The sequence below is a fragment of the Zosterops lateralis genome (assembly GCF_965231275.1).
Source record: "Zosterops lateralis genome assembly, chromosome: 3".
NCBI lineage: Eukaryota > Metazoa > Chordata > Aves > Passeriformes > Zosteropidae > Zosterops > Zosterops lateralis.
In genome coordinates, this window is record NC_139764.1 from 93098445 (window position 1) to 93116116 (window position 17672).

The window sequence follows — 17672 nt, forward strand, 5'->3', positions numbered from 1 at the left end:
GCAGCATCCTAAACTATTTTGGATCACTAGATTTTATTAAAACCACATACTACGAGGCAACTGGGATTTTATTGTATGCTTTGAAAACAGAGTGAGATATACTTTTATGATGACTGTAAATATACAAAGTTTCAAGCAGAGTAGATAGTATTTCTCTCTTAGCACTTTGCAACTTGTAGTAAACACCCAGTAGTCTCACCAACGATGCGATACTATGATATTAAAGATCATGTCATCATCAACTATAAAATGGAGCAACTTGGTGGGCGCAAATAAGAAGCAACACTGAACCAGCACAGTCTTACCAGTCTGTCCCCCTGTAGGAAGGCTGTACTTTCTGAGTTTTAGCAGCCAACTTAAACTGTAACTAAAGAGACAACTTTACAGAACAACTAACACAATTAGGTGTGTATTCAAACTTGTCTCTAAAGACCAGTTCAAACAATTCTGCATTCAGAGTAACAGCTAGTGCAAACACAGCAGTATGTGCAAAAAACAAGGCTATGATGTTCCTCTTTCATGATTGTTTTATATTCAACTTAGCTGGATCATTTGGCAGAAAAGTTTAATTAAACCAAAGGAGGATTTTTTTAATATACCCAGTATCCTTCAAATCCTTTCTTATTTCTTATCTTTTTATCCTTTTTATTAGAAGGCTGAATTAATATAACAGAGCTTACCAAAAGAAAAATTAGTTCAGCTCACATTTTACCTACTGTGTACCATTTAACCTGAAGGTTGATTTACAAATGATGTACAGTCATCTCTTTTTTTTTGTGTGTGTGATACTGTCACCAAACATGATGAAGCTGAAAAATCTCAAAAGCCAAGAGGTTCATGTAAGTTCTATGTGACTGTTTGGTCAGGAGTTTTTGTTTTTCCCCTCATACTTTTCTTCCCCATACAACCATGTTGACATGCAAGGATTTGGTCTTATCAGCTGTGTAACTGCTGCACAAAATCAACAATCTGTTCCTCCCACACTCACCTACAAAAGGGTCCCCCAATTCTAAGAAATACACTTCTTTATATAGTCCTCTCAGGGTTATGCATACAGCAGCTGGTAAATCATAAGATAAAGGCTCTAATAATTCTCTAAGTAGTCCATTATGGCTTAAAAGGAATTACAAGAATTAAGCCATCCCTGAAATAAAGACATAAGTGCCCATAAAATTTTCTGTAGCTATTTACAAAGGGAGGAACAAGAAGACCTGACAAGAACTATCCTGGAGAATACAGCGGGTAGTAAATGCTACACTCTGATGCTGTAGCATTTATGTCTCCTTATAGAAAAACTGTGGGAAAATTCATGAAGCCAAGGGTGCAATATTAAATAAATGTAGTGCGAAACAATGCCTAGAGCTAGCACTGAAATCCATGTGAATTATAATCCATGAATAGGAATCAAACTACAATCTAGAGATAGTAAATGCAATTATTGTTACAATATTTAGGCAAAAAAACCCAGGATATAAAAATAACTCCTTATGTATGAAAGTCTAGCTAACAAGTCTTAAAATTCGTATTTCTCTTGAAGGCAGTTGGCAGACTCATAGTAGGGGTTAACTAGCAGAGAAGAATTTGTAAACTTCAGAACTTGAGGTAATTTTTGGAGAGGGGCTAGGAGGAAATTACCTATTAACATATCATTTCAAAAACATTCATTAAGGTTTTTTTCTAGCACTACTTTGAAGGGCAAGATACCACAGGCTTGAGAGAAGTGAGTAAATACTACCCTGCAATAGCCACTTGTGTCCAGAGTTAATCACAGTAACAGGGTGGGCTGGTCAGTTTCATTGAGAGAAACTTCTTTGCTCTAACTAAGGGATAAAGAACAAAGGCAGAACCAGCAACCACAAGACCACGGGTGCACCACACCAAACCCACATTTTTGCACGTCTGCACCCTCTCATGCTTTAGAACTCTTTACTCATTCGTGCATAAAATTCTAAACTACAACAAATACAAGTGATTCATGTTCCAAGGCAGGAGCCTGGCTGCCACTTTATTCTCAAAGAAAGAGTCTCTACTACTCTTCATGTTACAGAAATCTTCATGGACAAAATGCTTTCCCTTTGCTTTCAGCAGCCCATTGAATTTCAGATATGGATTTTAACAAAGCAGTCTGCAAAAGTCAGTAACTCCTGTCACTTACTTGGCTTAGTGTTAATGATGACATTTTCAGCAGAGAGCTGGGGTGGGAACCTGCAGTTGTCTCCTTGGCCCTCACTGCTGCCATACTCTATGACATCCACTTGTCCCAGTGGTACGCTCCACTTCAATAAATACCTCTGGCCAGTTGTCACGGTGCCACTGCTTTCATAGGAAGAGCTGGAAGATGCACAAATTATTGCTGTGACAAGCAACTGTGTTTCATTGCATACTAGTTATTATTTTAGCTTCTAAAATCTGCTCTTTATCAGTTTGAGTACAGTGCACAATTTGAAAGAAATACATGCATCGGGCTGACTTTTGTGACTGGCCTTTCCTGGCATGCAAAGAGCAGCCATGCAGATGCAGATAATCTTGTCTACAACCACAGCACTACCAACAGTCCTTACATTACTATAGCAAAACATAAATGACCATATTTTAAGATCAATGTGCATTCTGAAATCCTAATATAAGCACTTGGGATTCTACTTCGGCTCCACATTTTCCTTATTTTTTTTGAAACACTTCTTTTTGGGCCCTAACTACTATGTTTAGGGAAGTATGGCTGATGGGACCTTTGAATGAGTGCTGGCAACAGGAAGAACAACATAACCTCTGAAGGGTTGACAAGCCAACATTTCTGCCAAGCCCCATAGCCCAGATTGTACAGTACGGCAGATCTCTGCAAGTGCTGCAGCTTCCAAGAGTAATCCTGCCTGAGCTGCTGTTAAGAAGTGTGTATCACAACAGGCATTTCAGAGGAAAGAGCACACTGAAGAAGCTCATTAGAATAGAAACTAGATTAATACTAATTTTACTTTGTTTCCTTCATTCCCTTATTCCCATTCAAGAACATGTAACACATATTTATTATAAAGGACAAGAGATGTTAAAGTGAACAAAAAAGGTTTATTTTACAGAAAGCATGACTGAAAGGCAGAAGTCAAATGCTTTTATTGCATTTATTTTAATGTATTCATTGAAATCAGTAACTAAATGCTGAAGTTCAGCTAGTCAGCTACCTATCTGCAACACAGACCTTTATTTCAATGAGGAAGCAAGTATGAACAAAGAAAACAACTGCCACAACTTAAGTAAATATTTATAAATTGTTGACCTAGCTCAGAATAAACAAAAAAAGGCAGGACAAAGTTGTTTAGTCACTAGGGATGTCATCTACCTCATACAACTGCTGCTACTTCAGTTAGGCCACCAGCTCTTGCTAGTCATGTAGACTGTGTGCAAAGAAAGACCTGAGGGTTATGTCATCTGTAAAAATATCTACCTTTTGCAAACCAGGAATACCCAAATGTCCCAGGTGCCTAGGGTCCACTAGTCACAGGGGAATTTTCTATGGCTTGCAAAAGATACATACCTTTACAGAGGATATAACCCTCAGAGAGTCAGAGACTTGGCATGATCATAAACTTTTAACATGGAAAACAAAAACAGACTGCAGTTTGCTGCTTCAAGTACAAATAGAGAAAATCCAAGACTTTACTGGTATGAAAGAAGATAAAATATGAATAGTTAAAAAAAATATCCAAGTGTTATTAAGAAAGTAAAGAATTTGTAAAGGCAAGGATCACAGAATAATTGACATGAGCTTGGTCATTTTCTAAAACGTAGTTATTACATGGCACTTCTCTCTCACTAACATGAGACCAAGCAATCACACACTTAGAAATATATGTACAGGATTCATACTTCATGAATTAAGAATGAATTAAGTAATTAATTAAGACATCAGCTCATATTATACTTAAAAAAAGCTGTTCTTGGAAGATTTTAATGATCCATATTTTCTTTGTCAGTATGTACCATCACATAAAACAATTTGATACAAGCAAGATATCAATGTGAACACAACCTTGGCATACACAGACACTTAGTAACAGTAATAATTACAGCTAAAGCACAGAAGGAATTATGAAAAATGCTTTTTTCAAAGCATTTCACCTTTAATCCTTCAATGTTTGGTTTCAGAGATAGAATCCTTCCCCATCTGGAACTTTGTTAGTGAGTTCCAGGTTTGTTCTGGCAACCTGCATTAACTTTATGGGTTTTGTTTTGTTTTGTTTGTTTGTTTGAGGTTGTTTGTCTGTTTTGCAGAGGGTGGGATTTAATCTACAAATTGTGTCAAGGTACAGTCTGAATTTAAGGCAGAAGAGAAAAAAGTCTTACCCTGACATGCCTGTATTCCACTAAGCAATAATAAACAGAGACAGTAGACACTACAGAGCATTTCTATATGTAGTCTCCAACTGATATAATTTTCTTACAAATTTACTCTGGAACTTCCAAATATCAGCCAGCAATTTGGAGGTATGTAACAAAGCTAGTTAGCCATTTATTATGACTACTCCTAAAAACCATTAGCCACAGTAAACACAACAAAAGCAATTCTGTAAGTGTCATTTTTTTCCACTTAAAGTTCAAATGATCATCTAAACATTATAAATTTAATCTTACCGAATATTTACCGTTGCACACATCAGCACATCATTTAACATGAAAAGTCGCCGTTCTTTGGTTTTGATAATTTCTCCTTTGTCATTATAAACTGTCTCAACCATATCATCAGTCCGTATGAGGTATCTGTTTCCGCTGCTGAGTAGCTGGATTTTGGAAACAATCAGCATTGCGTATTATACACCGTACATCCAACATCCGGCACAAAAACCAAAAACAATGGGTTACCACTTGCCATCCTAGCACAAGTGGTTGCAGGTGGATTTGCCAAGGGAATTAGGTCTCTTTATTAACCTGCTTTTGATTTAGAGAAACAGTAACTTCCACCGTCATCCATAAAGCCACGTGGACTTTAAGGGCTTTGCATCTTAATGTAGACCATGGCTGTTCTGGGAATCTTTCACACTGATAAAGGTTTCTTGGTGAAAAAAATTACTCCTTCCACAATTTCTGTGATTTCCTTCCTTAGTCCCTTCTTCCATAGTCCACTGAAGACTACACATGATTCCAGCTGCCCAGAGTGGGAGGCCAGAGTGGGAGGAGAAAGTGTGCTCAGCCTGCTCTGTCCCCCTGGGCTCACAGAGCTGAGGAGCGCAGCTGGCAGGGTGTCACAGGCTGTGGAAAGGATGACATATCCAAGAGATACTTGGCACATAAATTGCTCCTGACATTTGCCTTCAAGGGCTGAGGATCAGCCACTGTATGCAAGTGTGAACTAATGCCTTACATGTCAAGCACACCTCCATAGTGTCCAACAGAATAAAATGGTCCATAACTCACTAATTTACTAATCAACCACCATCTTCACACCTCCTATTTCACCTTGGCTGGCATTGCTCCAAAATTGTATATGCAAATATATAGGCCCTATATATATAGGAGGGCCAACCACGTCCTGGAGTGCATCAGGCCCAGCACTGGCCACCCAGGCAAGGGAGGGGATTGTCCCACTCTGCTCTGCACTGGCCTCACCTGAATATTGTGTACAGTTTTGAGTGCCACAACATAAAAATATTAAGCTATTAGCGAGGGTCCAAAGGAAGGCCCCAAGGATGGTGAAGGCCTTGAGGGGAAGCTGTATGAGGAGTGACTGAGGTCACTTGGTCTATTCAGTCTGAAGAGCAGGCTGAGGGGAGACCTCACTGCAGTTACAGCTTCCTCCGGAGGGGAGGGTTCTTCACCCAGAGGGTGGCTGGGCACTGGAACACGCTCCCCAGGATGGTGGTCACAGCCCCAAGCCTGACATAGTTCAAGATGCATTTGGACAATATTGTCAGGCACTTGGTGTGATTCTTAGGGGTGGGTGGTCTTGTGCAGAGACACGATTTGGACTCTATGATCCATGTGGGTCCCTTCCAACTCGGCCGATTCTGTGACATTAACACACAAAGCCTGCAGGACCCTGTGAGACATGGAGTGACTACCCACGTATGTATCAATGAATCCCCCAGTGCGTAACACACAAAATGTTACAGTCAGTATCAACTGACAAAAGGTAACCTGGGCCACCTCTTCAAAAGCACATTCTGTGTCTTGGAACTATCTGCAGATGACTAATAGCTGCTTCCAGAAGCAGATTATGACAACTAGAAAAGCAAGTAAAATATCTGAATCCACCTTCTAACGCACTTAGAATGGAAATACTATTCCAATATGACAATAAATTCAGTATTCCATTCCTGGTAAATAGCTTTAAACAAGCGTTTTCTGGTTAACTGTTGCTTTCCTAAAAGACGTGCTTTTATATATCACCAAAAACAACCCCATTCCTTCAGCACATCCCCACTACTTCATCTCAGAAGGAGTCCACAGGATAATAACCTGTAACTTCACAAAAGCAGTAATTGAAGCTTTTATGCCCTACTTCATGGAAAAGAAGGAATCACTTATGATACAGATAAAACAAGCATACATATATCCACAGTACAGATAGCTACTAATAAGCTCAAATAAAAAAGATTGCTCCTTCCTTCTTACTGAAAATCTTCTCACATTCTTTTGAGACATTTCTATCATACGATGCAAATACATGAATGAAATAGACTGAGATTTTCCTTAAATCAAGGAATATGTTGGACCCATTCAATAGCACATGCTGAAACACTTCATAGTTGGAAGCACTCCTGTATAAGGATGTGGTCCCTTTCTTTACACAGCAGTAATTCCTCACTTCTAGGATAAATTAAAAGTTGAATTTTTCCATGCAGAAAATGTGCATGAGATTTTACTTTATACTATTATTTCCTACACTGCCACAGAACAATTCTGCTGAGGCTAGTTCAGTGTGTTGCCCATTCCAGCACACAGGGGTGAGCCTGTACACTCCCAGAGGTGGGTCACATCTCACATTTACCACTAGAATGACCCCATGTGGTTGAGCTCTACAGAAAAAATCAATATAGCTGTCTCTTTGCTCTCTGTTGTAGAGATTGCCCAAGGCCCAGAAATTGACACTTCCATTTCCATTATACTTTCCTAAATTCCTTACCTTGTTCAGGTAACGTTCATTCATTGCTTTTGCTATTTGTTTTATTTCACAGCGCTGATCTGCATCCCTTTTCCTTTCATTTAACTTCTCTGCCAGTGTCTCGAGTTCTGTAAGAGCCATCTGTAGAGGTAATCTGTCAGGATGTCCTTTATTAGTGTTCTTCAACATATCCTGAGGGGAATTATAGAAAAAAAAAGCAAACCCATTTATTTTCAAAGTCGGGTTCCAAAGATTACAGGATGTACATTTAAGCTACATTCTTTACTTGAGTACTACTAAAGAATAAGACCAATAAACACTTAATGAATATTCGGCAGCACATTGCTTAACTTCCTGAATATCTTAGTAATTCTTAAAAAACATACTGAATCGATCACATACATTCTTATTTAAAGAACAAAACTACAGAGAAAGGACATAATATTAAACAGTCTGGCAATCAGTATTAAACTATAATATGTATGTGTCTATAAACAATAATTTAAAATGAAACTTTTCTGATATTTACTGTTGTAATAATATTGTATTATCTTTATTACTGTTATCATTCCTCATTAAAACATGGACAGCATACCTGCAATAGTAGAATGAACTGTGGAAAACGTTGGATAGGTTTCATCATTAAACCATACAGTGTAATTCGATCAGGGCTTGACTCTTGACACTGCTGAAATGCAAGAAAGCCACATTTATTACCATGAGCACATTTCCACCAGTTACAGAACGAAAGGAAAACACTTTCTAAAAATTTTTCTATATTGCTTACATTAATTTTAATAAGAAGACTGTAAAGATTCCATTAACTATACATTTACTATTTCATTTAAAAATACTAAATCTTTTAGAAAAACCTATCGCTATTAAAATGATGGCCTGCCATTGAACTGAAATATCCTCCTTAAATAAGTACAGCTGGGCTAAAGCCACACCAGCAATGCAGCACCTATCAATCTAAAAACCTACCTATGGGTTTTTAAGAGAAAATCATCATAATCTCAGTGCTATACAAATAGATATTTTGATCTCCTTTATTAGAAGAAATGAAGAAAAAATTGATTTATATTTGGAAAGAAAAATGTTATAATTCCATTAATTTCAGTTACCAGGAATGGCAGACAAAATCAGACAAATTTCTTTTGCATGTGCAAAAAAGCCAGAAATGGCTAGAAATAGGAAGATTAGAAGAAATACTCAATATTAAAAACAAAGAAACTCTAAACTATATTTAACTGGTGTTGTGCTTAAATTGCTATTTATTGCCACAACTATCAGCTTCACAACAATGTCTTTGCATAGTTATCTATACAAACATCTGTTTTTTTCCAAATAGTAGTGAAGATTTTGACCTTCATTGCTGGTGGGGGAAAAAAAAAGAAGGAAATTTAAAGAAGTGCCATCTTTCATCAGAGTTTGGCTGTGTTTCTGCAAGCAGAACCAGTGTGGCCCTGACAAGCAGTGATGAGAGCTATGGACTATGTGTCTATCAGAAAAAACGTGCTTTTAACAGTAGAACACTAGAGTCTGATCTTCATGGTACTTAAGGCTTCCAAAGTATCATCCTGCACAGAGTTGTTCACACTCCAAAAAGTTGTTAGTTAATTTAAGATCTGAAGACAAACCCCTGCCACCCTTCTCTAGGCAACCTGAGAGTTGCACTAGGCAGCCAGTTTTACTGTTTTGTGGACCACTGTAACAGACCTGACAGGGTAACCAGCTCTGAGAGGTATAACTCAATCCAGGATGCTTGGGGAATGAGACAAGCTGAGCTTTCAGACTCTCAGCCCAAAAGCCTTGCAATGGATTCTGTGTACCCTCTGTAAGGTGTGAACCCTAGGGATTCACAGCACTTCTACTGTGTGTGCCAGGCTCTCCATATACATCATGACAAGCATCAAATGCAATGGGGTAGTATGATTTCTGCAAAAAATCACCAATTTCAACCCCAAGCCAGAAACACAATCTTCAAAATCCAGGGAAATTGTTGTGGAATGGAAATCCAGCTACACTACTCATCACAACACAATAAATAAATTAGAATTAAATAAATTTTTAATTTAAAAGTGGCTTCATACAGTGTACTACTATTTGAAGCTCACGTGATATGAAAAAATCCTTATGTTTAGGCAAATAAAGAAATGCAAACACCAATAAATAACGATTTGAATAACAATAAAACTACTGTGCAGTTCAAAATACATCCAAGATGTAACAGAACGTTACTATGCCAAAAATACAATACTGGAAGGGTATCATCTGGGGTCTTTTTGTCCCAAACCCACAAAACAGACCTTAAGCCCATAAAAACAGCGAGACAAAATACAGTATCAGCAAGTCAAATTTCCTCCCAAATTGTAACTCATACTTTCTTATTTATTGCATATACACAACTATTTTAAGAATGAATGAACTAACCTTTAAGAAGTCTAAAAAGGCAGGTTTGGTGGCACAAGATTTCTTGAGAATCCCAACTGCTGTACTGAAGTTGTTTACATATTCACTGTATGCATCCAACACCATAGATTTAGAAAACTGAAAAGAAGAAAGGGCAAATCCTAAAAAACTAAAAACACAAAAGGCCTCTGCCAGCACAGCTATATAGACCTCAGTCTGTTAGGAACTAAGGGCTTTGCTTGGCCTAGTGCTGGATATAGATATACTGGTAATACCCAAAATAACCTTTCTGCAGAAGACAGGAAACAAAAAAAATATAACAGCTGTGAATTACAAGAAATGTATTTATACAGAAATTGCTTCCTCTTGGCTAGAACACTGGGGCAGAATCTGAGAACTATGAGCAATCAAAGGGCATCCACTGAGATTCAAAGTGACAGCTGAGATCCCCTGATCATCTCATTACCTGTCTTCCAGATTAAGTGAATTGGCAAAGTCTCAGGGCCTTCACACCCTGACTTCAGCTATTAAGGACCTACCAAAAGAGCAGACAGATTGTGTGGCCTGCAAACAGTCATGGGAATGGTAAGATCACCACCCACTGCCTTCTTGGTAATTTCATTCCCCTCTTTTGCAGAGCTGGTCTCATTAAGACTATCTAACTTGATTCAGTCACAACAAGGCAGGTTTGCTTTAAACAACAGATCTTTAGTAACTATTTCATTTTGGGTGAACAGTGATTAGATCCCAGTTGTCTTACAGCAGGCACGAAAAGGTGGTGATTTCCAGCACTTGGGTGGCAATAAAACAAGGCATTCAAGCGAGAAGGCAGGCAGCCTATTCAAGCCTCACTTTCATGGTGAACGTTTTTCTATCAACCAAGGCCACTTCTTGTTTGTTCTAATTTAAAGCAGTAACTAATTCTGTGCTTTACTGAATGGACTTCCATTAATGATAGAATAGGGATTTACAAGTACTCTTTATCAGTGCCTCATCTCAGTTCAAACTCAGGAATTCAGGACATTATCCACTGGGGTTTCTTTCTACTTGCACACTACTAGGTGTACAATGACTAGACATTTTTTACAAGATTCTGAGTCTCAGTCTCACCTTAATTTTGGTGGGTTTGTGAATTTCTAATTTATCATAAAAATAAACTGCTTACTGAAATGTCTGAAAGATTAATCAAAGCCTGAAAACTTTTCTCACAATCCTTTTGCATCTGCCAACCGAGCTGAAGACGTGTTGGTGTCAGTTTCCTTATCAGGATAGTACATGCATACTCTGACAGTTGCCACAGGCATTGGAGAATATGGGAAGAAAGCAGCTAAGTTAGAAAGATATGGAGATGGAAAAACAAGACTAAAATAAAACCAGATTATCTGTTCTGACACATTTGCTTACTGAAGCAACAAAGACATCACCGATCATTTCAACAGAGTCCCACTCAGATACACGACTCGCCAGCGCAATCTGGAACATCGAATGGCACTGAAGAATTTCCTTAATTCGATAAAAGACCATTTTAAGTTTTCTTTCACTCAGTAATTTTGGTTCCATTTCTGAAAGGGGCTTCTCATATTGCTGTGAAACAGAAAAAAAAAGCAAATTGATTTAAACAAACAAAAAAGTGGACTTCTATAAGCAGAGAAACAAACTTAAGCAACAGTACACACACACACACACAAAATCACTGAATATTTAGCATGAAGCATCTGTAGCAAAATCTGTGTTAGTCATATGACAGATTCTTTAATGACATTTAATGATTATTTTTCAAATATTCAAAATTTAAAAATACAAAAGATATTAAGGTACCTCCAGGATTCTTTTGAGAGCATCCACGTAATTCTTCTCACTATCAACTACAGAGCCCAAAATATACCTTCTCACAACCTGTTGAAACAACAAAGTTTTGTCCAAAGCTCTAATCAGGTAATACATTCATTATAGTTGGAATGATGATGATAAAATTCTCACATTACATGATGTGAGATTATATGATGATATAGTTGGATGATGATGATAAAATTCTCACATTAATAAAACAAAATAAATACAAAGCAATTTCAATAGTGGGACTGCAATAAAATAATACTGTACCTATTCAAAAGTAATTAAATTTGTATTAATCTAAAAGTACTTATTTTAAAGAACATAAAAGTTATTTTATCAATAGTGGTAATTTTTTTCTGACTATTGTAATTCCAAGCTTAACTTTTAAAACTTCTGTTTTGACTTTGGCATTTAACAATGCTCTCAGGCACCTGGTACAATTTTTAGGGCTGTCTTGTGCAGGGCCAAGATCAAGAACCCTAGTGATCTTCCAAACCATGATATTCTATAATCCTATGCACCTTAAGTGTATATATATAGGCATTAATGAAAACAACCATAGGTATAAGATGATGTTGACAACTTCAGTGATTTGCTACAACAAAATAGGTAACAAAGTTTTCAAAAATTAGTCCTAAATTTTATTTTAATAGGTTTTATAAATTTATAAGGAGCAACATGAAGGGCAAACAAACAAATACTAATTGCCTTTTAAAGTTAAGGCCTTATAAACTGTACCACTGAGAAAGTATCCAAGTCAGCATTCTCTTTTGGGCATTATCATACACAATTGAAAACCCCCATGTTATCTATATTTATACGCATTGACAGAGTAATAAGAGCTTCAGGAAAAGCTACCATATTTCATGTTAAACTACAGGCTATTTATCACACCTCCTTCTCCACCTTCTGCTTCGATAATTCAGCTGAAATGCACTTTGTATGTACATGCAGGGGGCAGGATAGGAAGGACTGGAGAACCAATTTGGTTAAGAATTTAAGCTTCTTGCCATCAATTAGATTTCTTGTTGGTTATAAGGATTTGTTTTCACCCAAATCCATCTCCTAATCCAGCTCACCCAAGTTTTCAAAAGGGGGACTATGATGGAGAAGCCAGCACAGGGGTAGGATCAAACCACTTTCCATAACCAAGAGAGAAGGAACAAAAAGCTCATTTTGCTATTTTAAAATAGCCTAAATGACCATGAAACTCAAATCTCAAGTTTGCTTCTTTCTGCTCCAGAGCCCCACAGCCTCCTGCCTCCTTCACCATCACTGCCTTTAAATTCTCCACTTGTATTTTGCATTATTAAATGAAGAGTATGTGAGAATTTTCTTTCAGGTACTAGCATTTCAAAGGAGGACCTCAAAATTATCTGAGGCTTTGCTTAAGATATATACAGTAAAATTATTTGTGTCTAATCTGTGTTTAGAATGGATTTAGCAGTGTCTTATTTGGTATAGCGGATCAGCAGCTCTGGTAAAGAATACTAATCCTACTTTTAGTCACAGTTCATTCTTCTGAAAAGAATAAACATCTATAGAAATGAAAATTTCAGGCTCTATAATACACAAAAAGAATACTTAATAGTGGCTTCAGGTTATCGCAATAGATATGAGCCCGAGCCCCAGCCCTTGCAGGCACCAGGATTTACACAGAAGCCATCATGCCACCTGCTGTTTGAAACCAGCATGTCCACAGAGCAGCTCTGCTGTGACATGGCACCCGGCCTGGAACGGGGTCCTGGCCTGGGGCATTCAGGACTGTGACCCCTTCCAACAGGCAGGCTGTGCCCCATGAACTGCTCCAGTGTTTGTGTGCACCCCAGCCCATCAGAGCCCTGCTGACCACGAGCCAACCTCCCCCGCACAGCTGCTGCATCCCTCCAGATGTGCACTGCAGCTGGCAGTCAGATTACTCATACAGGCTTTAAATGCCAGATGTGCCTACTCCTGAGGGACAGGACTAATGCTGACCACTCGCTGTACTTGGTACCACGGACTCACTGAGCATGGTGTCCTCACCTGTTTGCCACCCACCTTTTAGTCCACCCAGAGACTGTATCTCACCTACAGGAGTACAGGAATACTTCAGGAGACACCTGAAAGCCCTGTTAAGGCAGAGGTAATTGACACACTTTGCTCTTCTCTGCCCATAAAATCACCTCAAAGGGGCTCAAGCTGGTCACGCGCAAATGGACTCTGGTCCATCTATGTTGATTTTTCCCCACTCGCCCTCCTGTCTTACTGAATGCAGACATAGCTCCCAAGAGCATCCACTCTACCACTTCTGTTGGAATTGAGGTAAGACCAGGCTCAATTCTCCTTCTTGTGGGTAAGAGCGTGACACTTTTTCCCAGTCTTTTGATCGCTGTGGTCTTAGATGACTGAGAAAGGCCTTACCCACAGCCCCCTTATATCCATCCCCTCTGGTCCCTCAGACACCCGTATGTCCAAATGGCCTCAGCTGCCCCTGCTGCAGACTAGGCTTGACCCCAGCAGACCTGTCTCTGGGCTCATGGGCTGAGTCCTGAGGACAAGCCTCAACAGTAAAATCCAAGGCAAAGGTGGCACAGTTTTGACCCTTTATCACCAGATCCGTGCCCCACCAAGCACTGTAGTGTGTTTTTTCTCAACTTCCTTTTGTTGCCAGTGCACATATCACAAACTCTTCACTGTTGCCCCTCACACCTCACTACTCCAGCTGAGCTGTGGCTTTTCTAACTCCATTCTTGCCCACTTGGACAGCTCCTCCTAGGCAGCTGAGCAATATTTGTCATGACTTACACAACTATTACTCCTTTGTTCCAAACTATAAGCACTCTGGGTTTTTTTGTGGCAAAAGAGGATAAACTTACTTGTACAAAACTACCCCAGTGAAGCTCAAATTCTTATTTGGAAAGAAGGAAAAAGCATCCAGACTGATGTTGAAATCTCACATTATAATAAAATTTTACAGTAATGTAACATGGTTTGGTAGTTGCTTTGTTAAAAGATTAGCACTTCACTGTGTTAAACACGAGAAAAGTGAACCCCACCCAAGTAAAATGTAAAACAAAAAAATCCCGAAAATATATAGCCCTCTCCTCAGTTGCCCCTTTGTTTGATTTTTTTGCTCATTTTCTTAAGGTACTGACCAACTAACTCATGACTTGACACTACAAGAAGCTAAAAACTCTCATACAATTATTAGTTGTCTTAAAATACATAAACCCAAGGGACTTATTTTCAGCCAAAACTTAACTGATGCTGATTTCTGTATTTTTTGATGTGATTCCCACAGTGACTACACAGTTTGAGGTGGAACATAGCAAAATGAATTCTTCTGTAGACTTGACTTTACTGGGCATGATTTTTTTTTAACAAAGAAAAACCTTTAAATTCAAAGAGCACACAGGATATTCTCTACATTTAAAATAGAAACCCCAGAGTACCTGGAACAATGTTTTCTGGTTCAATAAAAATGCTTTGACTCTCTTCTTTTTTTCACTCAAAACCATCATATTTAGTTTAAGTGTTTAGGTAGTGAAACAATATAGCTCTTATAGATAATTTATAATGCAAGCCAGCATTTTGCACCTCTAGGTGAATTCAGGACTGATGCAACTATATGCACTAACACCAATTTTCAAAAAACTAGTTTACTTATTCAGTTCTGAATTTGATGTCCACTTAAGTAAAATGCCAGTATGTTTGAAGACCAAAGGCACCTAAAAGCCATTGGTGCAGAGCAGAAGGGGAGAAAAAAGAGGCAGAAGACCATATTTCCCAAAGCTTACTACCTGCTGCTGCGATAATCCTTCAGGCATAGGAGTCATAATTGCTTCTGTGTGCATACAGTCCACATCAATAAATAAATTTAGCTCTTCTTCTTCCAGACAAGATGATCTATGATCTACAAATAAATAACCAAAACGTCAGCTTCTACATGTGGATTGAAAGAAGAAAAAGCAAAACAAAACCAAAAAAGCAAAGATCCTATCATCTGAGCACAGAAATGATAAATTTTCACTAAGCAAACAGAACAAATTTCCTGGCAATTCTCTATCATCTGTGAAATCACATGAATGCTACCACCAACAGGCACTCTGATATAGAACACCTTTCAAAGGCATTCTAGTATCTCACAGCTGAAGGCAGCCTAAGCATCTTTTGCTTGACCTCTACTCCCTCCTCTCAGCCAGGAGAATGGGGCTGTCCAGAGGGCAGGACATGACAAGTTGGGTTAAAGCACTGCAGTTCCAGGGCCAGCAGTTTTAAAATAAATGATCCCTGGGAAGAAACTAAAAACACCCATATTATGATCCAGATAAAAAAATTCCATACATCCTTCTGTGGCTGAACTGAAGTAGCCAAATTAACCAAAATGTTTGCTTTCATCAAAAAGCAGTGAGGGATTCTGCACTGCTCTGTGGGTAAAAATTTTACTGAAAAAGCACCACCGAAGTGCACTGATAGGTGGCAGCACACAGCCAGCCAAACAAGCAGATTATGAGGAAAGGAGACATGAAGAAAGAACAATATGAGAAACTGTCTTTGAACAAAAGGAGAAATAAGGGAAGCAGATCTGATGGCTAGGAGAAACCTGTGAGTTTAGTTAACAAATTTTTCACTAGCTCCCTGCTGATTTGGAAAGTGGTTATGGGATTAAGCCATCCACAGATACACTGTGTCTGCAACCTAACCTCTAGAAATGTAAGAAGAAATGCCAGGTCCTACTTTCACTCTTAAGCACAGAAAGCATTACTCCTTACCTTACAGGGATGAACTTTTTTAAATAATCAACTACTTCTCCACTGAAAACCATGTCTTAACAGCACACTCTCCTGACATTCAAGAGTTATTTGATGGAGAGACCTGGGCAGACTTAGTAACTGTGCTGATTTTGGCTGGGGTAGAAATAATTTTCTTCACAGTGGCTGGTATTGAGCTACATTTTGGATTTGTGCTGAATGCAGGGTTTATAATATACAGATGTTTCCGTTATTGCTGAGCAGAGCTTACACAGAGCCAAGGCCTTTCCTGCTTTTCATACCTGCCATACTGGCGAGGGTGCTGGGAGTGCATGGGAGGTTGGGAGGAGACACAGCCGCAGGTCAGGTCACCCAAATTGAGTAAAAGGATATTCCAGACCATATGATATCCTGCTCAGTATACAAAGTGGGAGGAAGGAGGAGTAAGGGGAGAGGATGTTTGGAGTGATGGCATTTGTGTCCCAAGTAACTGCTCCATGTGATGGGGCCAAGCTCTCCCAGAGATGGATAAGCACCTGCCTGCCCTTGGGAAGCAGTGAACTAGTTCCTTGTCTTTCTTTGCTTGTGTGTGGCTTTTATGTTCACTATTAAACTGTCTTTATCTCAACCCACAAGTTGAGGTAACCCACTCTTACCTGCTAATTCTCTCCCCAGTCCTGGTGGTACAGGAGTGAGTGAGCAGCTGTGTGGGGCTTGGCTGCTGGCTGGGGTTACACCATGACAGTAACTTAACATCACTTCCAAACTCCCATCTATCAGTACCTAGATCACACTGCTTGATGGGATTTTTTTGTTATTGTTTTTAAGTTGACCCTTCTCTGTGGTCCTCAGGTCACTCAGGTTCTTCCCCCAAACAGAAAAAACTGCTCAAGATGCACTGACCATACTGTCATCTGAACTGAATATTATTATACCATATATTTTTGGTATATATCTGATTTCTTGCATTTAGCTCTCAGCTCCCACTACAAAAATTTGCTAGGTCATTCATCTTCTTTCTCAGAAATTATCAGAGAATGCAACAGAGAAACACTGTAAATAGCATTTACCTTGAGAAATGAAAGATTTTGTCCGAATGAAGGAACGACCCTTCTTCACAGCTGCTTTTGTCTTTTCAAGTCCATCTTTGGTACCTTCTCTAGCAGCTCTCATAAGCTTTTGCATCTGTAAGATAAAAAATATAGTCTACATGTTCAGTGAATAATAGGAAAACATTTGAGTCTACACACTTTTAGGCTATGAATATCATTCAAAGTCAAACGAATAAATAATTAAGTAGAGAACCAAGAAAGCTCAGAGCTGAGCTCCTGTATTTCAAAATAAAATAAAAATTGGAGACAAGGACTTACTGCATGGGAATACCGTATGCAAGTCTAAAAGAGCAGAAATGTGTAAGAACCCTTCTGCATTCAAAAACTTTCAGAAATTTTATTAAATAGTCTCAAATCTTACAGAACAAATACCTACTACTCACAGGTCATTAACAGCCAGAGGTCTTGCCCATCTTTCAGTGTCTCAATAACTCTTCCAAAGTATTTCTGACCTAAAGATAATCCCCTAGACTCAGTTATATATTA

At 38.7% G+C, this 17672-nt stretch overlaps 1 protein-coding gene across 5 annotated transcripts in view; it reads right to left on the reverse strand.

Annotated features, from left to right (window-relative positions):
* Window positions 1-17672, reverse strand: part of ARHGEF10 (Rho guanine nucleotide exchange factor 10) — a 110968-nt gene that overhangs the window by 49722 nt on the left and 43574 nt on the right. For 4 of the 5 annotated variants that reach the window (XM_083857595.1, XM_083857592.1, XM_083857593.1 and 1 more), the window contains 9 exons: window positions 17145-17259; window positions 15124-15236; window positions 11324-11401; window positions 10910-11089; window positions 9527-9643; window positions 7689-7781; window positions 7115-7285; window positions 4627-4772; window positions 2156-2331 (listed from right to left, as the gene is read on the reverse strand). In XM_083857595.1, coding sequence (XP_083713721.1) covers window positions 2156-2331; window positions 4627-4772; window positions 7115-7285; window positions 7689-7781; window positions 9527-9643; window positions 10910-11089; window positions 11324-11401; window positions 15124-15236; window positions 17145-17259 — 1189 coding nt within the window. The remainder of the gene's footprint in view (window positions 1-2155; window positions 2332-4626; window positions 4773-7114; window positions 7286-7688; window positions 7782-9526; window positions 9644-10909; window positions 11090-11323; window positions 11402-15123; window positions 15237-17144; window positions 17260-17672) is intronic. The other variant, XM_083857594.1, reaches the window with a different exon arrangement.